Raw genomic sequence first — 10,720 nt, 5'->3', positions numbered from 1 at the left:
TAGGCACCTCAATGGAGGAGAGATGTGGAGGTGCAGGAGCCCATGCAGAGGAGGGCAGGGAAGCTGGGGAAGGGCCTGGAGAACAAATCTGGTGGGGATCGACTGAGGGAGCTGTGGATGGTTAGTTTGGAGAAGAGGAGGCAGAGGGGGAACCTCACTGCTCTTCACAGCTCCCTGAAAGGACATTGTGGAGAGCTTGGGGGTGGTCTCTTCTCACAGGTTATGAACTGATAGAACCAAGAGTGAATGAATAGCATAGAGTAGAGTAGTCTAGACTAGACTAGACTAGAATAGAGCTAACTAGGTTGGCAAGGACCTTTGAGATCATGAAGTCACCGTGTCCAGAGGAGGGCAAGAAATCTGGTGAGGGTTTTGGAACACCAGCTCTGTGAGGAGAATCTGAGGGAGCTGGGGTTGATTAGCCTGGAGAAGAGGAGGCTCAGAGGAAACCCGTATTGCTGTCTTGACCTGTCTGAAGGGAGGCTGTAACCAGGTGGGCATTGGTGTCTTCTCCCAGGTAACCAGCACCGGGATAGCAGCACAGGAAGCAATCCCTTTCCATCAACATGGCCTTCCCCCTACAAGGTGGAGCTCAGCACCACCAAATCTGATGGCAGCCAGTCCTTCCCCTTCGAGTTCCCCAATGCGATGCCAGGCTCTGCTTTGAGCAAGCCTTTGAGGATGCCAAGAAGAAGCTGGGTAAGAGCAGGGGCCGGGGGAGTGGATATGGCAGTGGGCTCAGCATCACAAGCCAGGCTAGGCAGGCCTCCATGCATCTCATTTCCTCATTCTCCAATATATTGTTTTTCCCAGCTTCCAGCAAAAACTGCCTGGACCCAGAGTTCCTCAAGGCCATCCCCACCATGAAGATGAGGAGCGGGATGCAGGCACTTGGTGTTGGTGCTTGGGTTCAAGCTTCCTACAGGACCTGCAAGTCCCTTCCTGGAGGTGGTCAAGGCCAGGTTGGGTGAGGCCTTGAGCCAACTTAGAACCTCAATAGAGGAGAGATGTGGAGGTGGTGGAGCTGGTGCAGAGGAGGGCAGGGATGCTGGGGAAGGGCCTGGTGAACTAATGTGATGGAGATCGACTGAGGGAGCTGTGGATGGTTAGTTTGGAGAAGAGGAGGCAGAGGGGGAACCTCACTGCTCTTCACAGCTCCCTGAAAGGACACTGTGGAGAGGTTGTGGGAGGTTTCTTACAGGTAATGAAGTGATAGAACCAAGAGGGAATGAATAGAATAGAATAGAATAGAATAGAATAGAATAGAATAGAATAGAATAGAATAGAATAGAATAGAATAGAATAGAATAGAATAGAATAGAATGGAATGGAATGGAATGGAATAGAGTAGAATAGAGCAGGTTGGAAAAGACCTTTGAGATCTTGAAGTCATCTTGTCCAGAGAAGGGGACGAAAGCTGGTGAGGGGTTTGGAGCACCAGCCCTATGAGGAGACTCTGAGGGAGCTGGGGTTGATTAGCCTGGAGAAGAGGAGGCTCTGAGGAGCCCCTTATTGCTGTTCAGAACTACCCGAAGGGAGATTATAGGCAGGTGGGCATTGGTGTCTTCTCGCAGGTAACCAGCACCAGGATAGCAGCACAAGAAGCAATCCCTGTCCTTCAGCATAGCCTTCCCCCTACAAGGTGGAGTTCAGCACCACCAAAGCTGATGGCATCCAGTCCTTCCCCTTCGAGTTCCCCAAGCCCAATGCCCTGCTCAGCTCGGAGAAGCTGAGGATGCCAAGAAGAAGCTGGGTAAGAGCAGGGGCCGGGGGAGTGGATGTGGCAGTGGGCTCAGCATCACAAGCCAGGCTAGGCAGGCCTCCATCCATCTCACTTCCTCATTCACCAATATTTTTTTGTTTTCCCATCTTCCATCAAAAACTGCCTGGACCCAGAGTTCCTCAAGGCCATCCCCACCATGAAGATGAGGAGCGGGATGCAGGCACTTGGTGCTGGTGTTGGGTTCAAGCATCCTACAGGACCTGCAAGTCCCTCCCAGGAGGTGGTCAAGGCCAGGTTGGCTGAGGCCTTGAGCCACCTTGACACCTCAATAGAGGAGAAATGTGGAGGTGCAGGAGCCAGTGCAGAGGAGGGTAAGTAGGCTGGGGAAGGGCCTGGAGAATAAATCTGATGAAGAGCAACTGAAGGAGCTGGGGGTGGTTAGTTTGGAGAAGAGGAGGCTGAGGGGAGACCTCTTTGCTCTCTGAGGGTGTTTTCCAACCCAGATGGTTCTGTGATTCTGTCCCCCATTCCTTCCTCCTTCCTCCTCCTGCACAGATGAAGAGCTCCCCAGCTGCATGGAGGCCTCTGTGGAGACCACGAGCTCAGAGGAAGAGCCAGAAGCTGGCTTCATGCCCATCACTGGCCGCTCTGGGCAGAGCCGGCGCGGCGAGAGCCCTGCGGAGGGGCGAGCCCTGCGCCGCTCGAGCCGCGGCTCCTTCACCTGGGGCAGCCTGGAGGACCTCCTCAGCCTGGACCCTGAAGGCCATGAGAGCTCCATGTGGTTGGGCTGTGAGGATGGCTGGTGTGTATCCTGTGAGGACAGGCTGAGAGAGTTGGGGCTGTTGGGGCTGAGTCCAAGGGGCTCCAAGACACCTGGGGAAGGACTTTTTAGGGTGTCAGGGAGTGATAGGACTGGGAGGCTGGATCCAAGCTAGAGGAGGGGAGATTTAGATTAGACATTAGGAAGAAGTTCTTCCCCATGAGGGTGGTGAGAGAGTGGAACACGTTGCCCAGGGAGGTGGTGGAAGCCTCATGCCTGGAGGTTTTTAAGGCCAGGCTGGATGTGGCTGTGAGCAGCCTGCTCTGGTGTGAGGTGTCCCTGCCCAAGGCAGGGGGGATGGAACTGGCTGATCCTTGAGGTCCCTTCCAACCCTGACAATTCTGTGATTCTGTGAATGGGAGAGAGGCTGTGGGGAGACCTAAGAGTGACCTTACAGTATCTGAAGGCGGCTACAAGAAGGGTGGAGCGAGACTGCAAAGGCCTGCAGTGACAGGAGAAGAGGCAATGGCTTCAAACTGGAGCAGAGCAGATTTAGATTGGATGTTAGGAACAAGTTCTGCGCCATGAGGGTGGTGGAACACTGGAACAGGTTGCCCTGGGAGATGGTTGAGGTCCCATCCCTGGAGATATTCAAGGTGAGGCTGGACAGGGCCCTGGGCGACGTGAGCTACTTGAGGATGTCCCTGCTAACTGCAGAGGGGGTTGAACTGCATGACCTTTGGAGGTCCCTTCCATCCCAGACCATTCTATGACACTTAATATGGGGTAGAGCCCCTCCCCACCCCCATCCCAGGTGAGCCTCCAGCTTTGCTCTTCTCCTGCAGCATCCACGTGTAGCAGTCCTCGGACAACATCCGTACCGGGGAGAGCAGCGTGAAGATGCAACACGCTGCTGCTGTCATGTGCATCTTGTAAGTGATGAGCAAGAAGCTCTTTTGGCTCTAGGATGTGCCTAGCAGGGTGCTTCGGGGTGGGGGGTGGGGGGGGCAAGCAGGACTTTCACCCTGTTGATAGGGCAAGGGGCAAGGGATGTAAACTACAGCACAGGAGGCTGCACCTCAGGCCGAGGAGGAACTTCTTGATTGTGAGGGTGCCAGAGCCCTGGAGCAGGCTGCCCAGAGAGGTTGTGGAGTCTCCTTCTCTGGAGACTTCCAAGCCCCATCTGGATGTGTTCCTGTGCAACCTGTGCTGGATTCTATGGTGCTGCTCTGGCAGGGGGGCTGGACTCGCTGATCTCCAGAGGCCCCTCCCAACCCCTAGCATCCTGTGGTCCTGTGATCCTGGGACTCTTCATCTGGTTGCCAACGAGTTCTTCTCCCTGCAGGTACCTGGATAACCAAGTTATTGTCTCCTTGGCCAATGGGGAGCCTGTTGTGTACCAATGGGAGGCAGGTGAGGCTGGTCTGGAGACATCCAAAGGTACTGGTGGGGTTAAAGGCAGCCCCAAAGGGATAGTTGTTGGGTGGGTGGCATGGGCAGCCCCTTGTTGAGGGATGCCTGAGGTGCTGGTGGCTTCCCTGCTTGCATAGTATCATAGAATCATACAATCCTATTGGGTTGGAAGAGACCTTAAAGGTCATCTAGATGCAAGCCCCTGCCATGGGCAGGGACACCTCCCACCAGCCCAGGTTGCTCGAGGCCTCATTCAACCTGGCCTTGAACACCTCCAGGGCTGGGGCAGGGAAGGGGCAGCAGGTTGAGGGAGGTGATGCTCCCCCTCTAGTCCAGTCTGGTGAGACCACACCTGGAGCACTGTGTCCAGTTCCAGAGCCTCTATTCCAGGAAGGATCTGGAGGTGCTGGAGGGTGTCCAGAGAAGATCCACGAGGAGGAGCAGAGGGCTGGAGCTCCTCTTCTAAGAGGACAGCCTGAGGGAGTTGGGGCTGTGCAGTCTGGAGAAGAGAAGGCTCCGAGGAGACCTTCTTGTGGCCTTCCAGTATCTGAAGGAAAGCTGGGGAGGGACTTTTGAGGGTGTCAGGAAGTGGTAGGACAGGAGGGGATGAAGCAAAACTAGAAGTGGGTAGATTCAGATTGGATGTTAGGAAGAAGTTCTTCCCCAGGAGGGTGGTGAGAGCCTGGCACAGGTTGCCCAGGGAGGTGGCAGAAGCCTCATGCCTGGAGGTTTCTAAGGCCAGGCTGGAGGTGGCTGTGAGCAGCCTGCTCTAGTGTGAGGTGTCCCTGGCCATGGCAGGGGGGATGGAACTGGCTGATCCTTGAGGTCCCTTCCAACCCTGACAATTCTATGATTCTATGACATCCCTTGAAGGGTTCTGGAGACCCAAAACTGGAGTCAGGTGGAGGTGTGCCTCCTCCTTCTGGTCCCTGCCTACCAGCTTGCATCCCCTGGTGTCTTCAGCTCATGTCCCCTTTTGCTGAGGACCTGGAGGTGGACATCTCCGCCCCCCACAACATGGGATGGTCCTAATGGCTTGGTGAAGATGGAGATTTCTTTGGCAGACTTTTGACTACCAAGCCCACTCCCACCACCCTCACAGGCTGCTTCTGGGACCCCCAAAACTCCAAATGCCTGTCCCTGGGCTCCCCAGGGATCCTCATCACCGAGATGGTGGCAGTGGCCGGGAAGCTGTGGTGCGGCTGCCACAGCCAAGTCATCGTCCTCAGCACACCACCTTGGCACAAGAGGTACAGTGGGCAGCAGTGGGAGGTCTGGAGGGGTGGTGGTGACCATTAGTCTGTAGAAGAGAAGACTGAGAGGGGATTTGATAAATGGTTTTCAATACCTGAGGGCTGGGGGTCAAGAGGGAGGGGACAGGCTCTGCTCAGCTGCACCCTGGGATAGAGAGGGGCAATGGGTGTAAACTGCAGCACAGGAGGTTCCACCTCAACATGAGGCAGAACCTCCTTAACTGTGAGGGTCACACAGCCCTGGCACAGGCTGCCCAGAGAGGCTGTGGAGTCTCCTTCTCTGGAGTCTTCCAAGCCCCATCTGGATGTGTTCCTGTGTGACCTGTGCTGGATTCTATGGTGCTGCTCTGGCAGCGGGGCTGGACTCGACGATCTCCAGAGGTCCCTTCCAACCCCTGGCCTCCTGGGAGCCTGTGATCCTGTGTTTGTTGGCATTGTGGTGGGTTGAAAGTTCCCCCCCCACCCCCAACACTAAATTTGCCAGAGCAGCTCAGTTGGAAGCAAATGAAAAAGCTGATCTTTATTTTCCCGTTTTCCACCCAGCAGTGATTTGTTGACGTTTGACTGCTTTCTGTTCAAGATCTGTGGGGAAATTTTAAAGGCACAGCCTGAAACCCCCCCAGCAGCCTCACTGGCATGGCTGTGCCTCTTGTCACCCCCAGCACACGCTCCAGGTGGGCCAGGACAGCGGGCGCGGCGTCACCTGCATGGTGAGCGCGGGCAGCGGCGTCTGGGTGGCACTGCAGAGCAGTGCCCAGGTCCGGCTCTACCACGCCACCAGCTACGAGCAGTTGGCCGAAGCTGACATCACCCCTCCCGTGCACAAAATGCTGGCTGGTGAGTCCCCAGCTGGAGGCACAGCTCCTGTGGGTGCCCACTGCGGTCGTACCCATCAGGGTCTCCTGTGGATGCCCGTCGCGGTTGCCAGCGGGTTTTGGATGTGGTGCTTGGGGGCTGTGGTTTGAGGGGGTGAACTTTGTAGGAGTAGGGTTCTGGGTTGGACTTGGTTGATGCTCAGGGCCTCACTTCTGCTCCACCACTGTCCAGCGGCCGTGGCCATGATGCCATATTGCACCCCAGGCACTCCCAGACGTCTCTGGGCTTGGCTGCTGCCTCGCAAGGTTTTTCCTCTCTGGGTGCCTGCGCTCGGCTGGTGCCGAGTTGCCCGGCAGAGACCTTTGGGGGAAGGAAAGTCCTCTTTTGCTTGCCTGTGTCTCATCAGCCATTTGCTCTAAGAGCTGTCAGGCTTTTGAATGAGCTCCAGGCTTTTGAATGGTTTACTGGTGAGGAGTGGGCCACAGAGTTCCACCTCCAGCCTGCCCCGCTTTGGATGTCTGACCTGGCTGCCAAGTTGCAGAGACATGCAGAGCAGTTGCCTCAGATTGGAGGGAAGTTGAGTGAGGGCATCACTGACTGGCATGCAGTCAGCACGGCCCTGCTTCAACTCCCCCAGAATGCAAGCCTAAATGTGAGCAGGCAGGAAAGTCAGGGGAGCCAACTGCACAAAGCCCTCCTGGAAAAGACAGAGGCTTTGGGGAAGGCAAAAAGAGCACTGAAGAGGACAAAGGAGGCAAAGGAGCTGGAAGCTCAGCAAAAGAAGCAAGAGGAAGAGGAAGCTGATGGCATGAAGAAGGCAGCAGTGCTGCAGCAACAAGTGGCTTTGTGCCTGTGTGAGCAGCAGCTGTCGTTGATGCTCCTGCCTTTTTCACAGGAGCCACAAGAGGCTGGCATGGCACTGGCAGCGGCGTCTGGAGGAGAACCCTACTCTCACAGCCTGCCTGGGGCTTGCTGGGGAGCGAGGGGAAATTCCTTGGAGCATCTTCCAGTGTGATTCCTCAGTCTTCAGGTGGGTTCAGAAGTCTGGTTGGCTTTTGCCTGTGTTAGTGAGAGAGTGGGAGTCTTTGCCGTGTCATTTGTGGCCAGGTGGAGTGGGAGCAAAGAAGCTGCCTGCTTCTCCTGATGAGGCCAAGGCAGTTCCTGTGAGGTAGAAAAGGTGTAGGGTCTAAGGGTCAGCAGATGCCATTTGGGGGTGTGCCTGGGTTGGTTTGTTTGGAGCCTCTGGACTTTCTTTCCTGGGCTTTAGCAAGCCAGTGGACAGTCATGGAAAATGGTCTTTCTTCCTCTCTGTGTGTCCCTTTCACCCTTTGTTTCCTCTGGAGGGCTTTCATGTCTCCACAGCTTGACAGTGTCCTGTCATGGCCGATGGCTGTGCATGGACATCTCCTGGGCTGGGTCTGCTGCCGTAGAACTAACTCTGGATTTTGCTTTGTCTCTCCCAGCCACTCGTGACAACACAACCAGATGTGCGTGGGCTTCTGCCTGGACATCTCCTGCTCTTTCACCACTGGGAACTGATGTCTATTTTTTATTTGTTGGCACTGATGTCATTTTGATTTGAGCTGACCACAGGTTGTCAGCCACAATAAACTATTTTACCCTGAGAGGAGGTGGCTGTGTGTTTCCATCGACATGCCAGGAGCCTAAACCAGTCCTGCTGCTGGAGACACCTGGGTATCCCCGGCAGGAAATCCAGCTCCTCTTCCCCTGCTCTCAGAATGAGGCTCAAGCTCTCCTTCTTCTGGCGTGGTTTGGTGCTGTTGTTCTGGTGGTGTGGTTTGGTTTTTTGGCTTTAGTGGTGTGGTTCTGGTGGTGTGGTTTGGCATTGTGGCTTGTGGAGAGGGTCCGGTGGAGTGGTTTGGTGGTGAGTTTTTTGTGTTGTGGTTCTTGTGGTGAGATTCTGGTGGTGTGGTTCTAGCCTAATGGTGTAGGTCTGGTGGTGTGGGAGTGGGAGGAGTGGCAGTGGTGGCTGTGGTGGTGGCAGAGCCCGCAGCAAGCTGCCCGTGTGCTGCTGCCGATCACCACGCAGAGGGTCCTGAGGTTCCTGCGGCACAGGACGGCCCGGGTGAGCCCCATGCCCTGTGGGAGCGGCAGAGATGAGCTGCAGCCTGAGGGCCAGGAGCGTGCCAGCAGCAGCCAGCACAAGCAGCGCAGGTAGTGGGGCTGGGGCAGAGGCAGGCAGGCGCTGGGTGGGAGCCTCCTGGGCTCTCGTCCTGCCCCGCGGCTTGTGGCTCCTCCTCCTCTGAAGGAGCTCCCTCTGGGCAGGAGGGATGTTGGCACTGCTGTGGCTGGGATGTGGTTTTGTTCTTCAGAAGCACAGTCCCAGAGCACGGGCTGTGGAGCCCCGGGAGCAGGGGAAGAGGGCAGAGGTTGCTCCGAGCTGGGCTCTGTGTGCAGCGGGAGCTGCTGGAGAGACGAAGGCTGCCCCTGCTGTGAGCGCAGCAGGCAGCGCTGTGCAGCCGCAAGGAGGCCGTGGGGACGAGGCTGTCAGATGCCCTCTCGGTAGGTTGCTGTGGAGCTGGGAGACCGGGAAGGGTGGTGTGGGGGTGCTGCTGATGCTGGGCAAAGATGCTCTGCTAGGCACGGTCCAAGGAGAGCAGGATTCTGCAGACTCTGATTGGAAACGTAAATGTGAGCTGGCTGGAAGGTGAGGTGAGCCAACTGCACAAAGCGCTCCGGGAAACGAGAGAGGCTTTGGGCAAGGCAAAAAGAGCACTGAAGAGGACGGCGAAGGAGCTGGAAACTGAGCAAAAGAGGCCACGGGTCTTGATATGACTACAGATTCTCTACCACAATAAACTATTTCATCCTGGGAGGAGGTGGCTCTGTGTTTCCATCTACATCATGGGAAACTAGACCAGTTGTGCTGCTGGAGACACCTGGGTATCCCAGGCTCTCACATCACACTATGGGCCCCCCTTGCTTGCCCTCCCTCACTCTCTGCACAGTTTCCTGATATGATTTCATGGTGGGACCCTTGTCCTAGGGACATTTTTGCCTGATGAGAAATTCCAGGTGGGAAAGGGGAGGAAAACACCCTTAGCTTCATCAAAATGCTGTTAGACGATGGTGAGCCTGCCTGTGTCCCGATGGCCAAGCTGGCCAACAGCATTCTGTCTTGCATCAAGCATTAGTGTGGCCAGCAGGACCAGGGCAGGGATTGCTCCCCCTGTAATCAGCAGTGGTGAGGCAGATCCTTGATTCCTGGGTTAATTTTTGCCCACCCCTCCCCCCCCTACAAGAAGAACATTGAGGTGCTGGAGTATGTCCAGAGAAGGGCAGTGAGGCTAATGAAAGGTCTTGTGAGGAGCATCTGAGGGAACTGGGGTTGTTCTGCTTGGAGAAAAGGAGGCTGAGGGGAGACCTTCTGGCTTTTTACAACTTCCTGAAAGGAGGTTGGAGTCATGTAGGGGCTGGTCTCTTCTCTCCAGTATCAAGTTTTGGTGAAGACACATTATGATGATGCTGAATCTTGTCCCAGCTTGTGGACAAGTTCCCCCTCCTTCAGGAGGAAGACGAAAGCCAAGGCATTAGCCAGGCCAGCATGCAGCCAGCGCATGCAGTGCTCGTGCTGACACCAAGTATGGGCATAATTCTAGCTTCACACTTTCTATAGGCTGAATCCAGTTGTTTATGAGAGTGCCCTTTGGTGAAGCCCAGCCTTGAGGAATATATAAGTATCACCCCAGTTGGTAAAGAAGTTGCCCCCTCTTTCACTTTGTCCCTGTGCTTGCTCGAGAGAGCAACTCTCGAGCTGCAGCCTCTGCCATTGAGCTTATTGTTGTTAGCTTCTGTTATACATGCACGCATACTGAAAGCCTCTGCATCGTGAGAAGCACAGAGGGAGGACCTCAGCATCGCTACAGCCAGTCGTACCGACCAGGAGAGCCCACCGTGCCACCGGAGGAGTGGACCCACCCCCGAGGGTAAGATCTGCCCAGTTGCCGGGGAGAAGGGACTTGATCGAGACTGAGTCCACATATGCCTAGCCCCGCCGTAGCGGGAGAGGAGCAGCCACGTGTGCCGCTCTGAGCCCTGTGACCCCCAGGGAGGACTAAAGCATTGTTCGTGCCTATACTGCACCGAATCCGGGACCACTCCGAGAGTCCCGCTGTTCCTTTAAGCTCAGTAAACGAGAATCCGCCGCCTAACGCAGCCGCATTCTCTCCCCGAGGCTGTTTGCATCAGCCCTGAGAATCGCCGTGGTTGGGCTGACCCCATAGCTTTGCTTGCTGCCGCGTCATCCGAGCCCGCCTACCGGCAACCGTCGCCCCACCCTGTCGTGCGAGCCGACTCCGAGGGCTGACCCCACGGGCCGACCCCGACCAGGACCGATCCCTGCTGTCTGGAGGGAATCGACCAAGTCCTGAAGGGAACCTGCTTCCGCGCTAAGTCCAGGTTTCATTATTCCCTCTTCCCTGCTGTGAAGAGAGGAAACCATAACCCAACGCCGCCGTCCAACTCGACTAGGAACCAGTCCAGCGGCAGCCGTCTGCCGGCCCCCCACCTTGCTACAAACAACAGCTACAGAGTATCGTCCACGTGCTTTCCATCCACCAGCACTCAGTTCAAAGTATCCGCGTCCAGCAGAGTAAGCGCTGACGCTTAGAAAGATTGTAATATTGCTGTGTAGAGCCAGAAGCCGCCCGCGTCCCGCCGAGTCGCCATCTAGTGGCCAAGCGGCGGAACTGTACCCTTCGCTATGTAAATATAGAAAGGGTCTATAGATAGTTC

General features: G+C 55.9%; 1 protein-coding gene across 7 annotated transcripts; it reads left to right on the top strand.

Moving 5' to 3' along the window:
- Positions 1–501: 501 nt before the first annotated feature.
- On the top strand, positions 502–7,590 carry LOC137443011 (rho guanine nucleotide exchange factor 17-like). 7 transcript variants are annotated; one of them, XR_010987805.1, is made up of 11 exons: positions 502–699; positions 814–887; positions 1,575–1,753; positions 1,897–2,094; positions 2,279–2,525; positions 3,329–3,415; positions 3,829–3,923; positions 4,999–5,146; positions 5,696–5,986; positions 6,861–6,995; positions 7,429–7,590. XR_010987805.1 is itself a non-coding variant. In XM_068142306.1 (11 exons), the coding sequence occupies exons 7-11, from the start codon at positions 3,886–3,888 to the stop codon at positions 7,545–7,547; spliced, it is 588 nt and encodes a 195-aa protein (XP_067998407.1). In that variant the 5' UTR covers positions 502–699; positions 814–887; positions 1,575–1,753; positions 1,897–2,094; positions 2,279–2,525; positions 3,329–3,415; positions 3,829–3,885; the 3' UTR covers positions 7,548–7,590. The 7 variants fall into 7 exon arrangements, 2 of the variants coding, with proteins under 2 accessions (XP_067998407.1, XP_067998416.1); XR_010987804.1 differs by having other exon boundaries at positions 5,693–5,986; XR_010987807.1 differs by adding an exon at positions 5,504–5,588 and having other exon boundaries at positions 3,829–5,146.
- Positions 7,591–10,720: the final 3,130 nt, after the last annotated feature.

The sequence above is a fragment of the Melanerpes formicivorus genome, unplaced genomic scaffold (assembly GCF_026170545.1).
Source record: "Melanerpes formicivorus ecotype bairdi unplaced genomic scaffold, bMelFor1.0.p_v2 SCAF_1, whole genome shotgun sequence".
Lineage (NCBI taxonomy): Eukaryota > Metazoa > Chordata > Aves > Piciformes > Picidae > Melanerpes > Melanerpes formicivorus.
This window is presented reverse-complemented; position numbering and strand designations above follow the sequence as displayed.

Coding starts and splice junctions, on each gene's coding strand:
- LOC137443011 (XM_068142306.1), top strand. Junction 5,147..5,811: donor ACACCACCTTGGCACAAGAG/GTACAGTGGGCA, acceptor TGTCACCCCCAG/CACACGCTCCAGGTGGGCCA. Junction 6,996..7,428: donor TGTGATTCCTCAGTCTTCAG/GTGGGTTCAGAA, acceptor TGTCTCTCCCAG/CCACTCGTGACAACACAACC.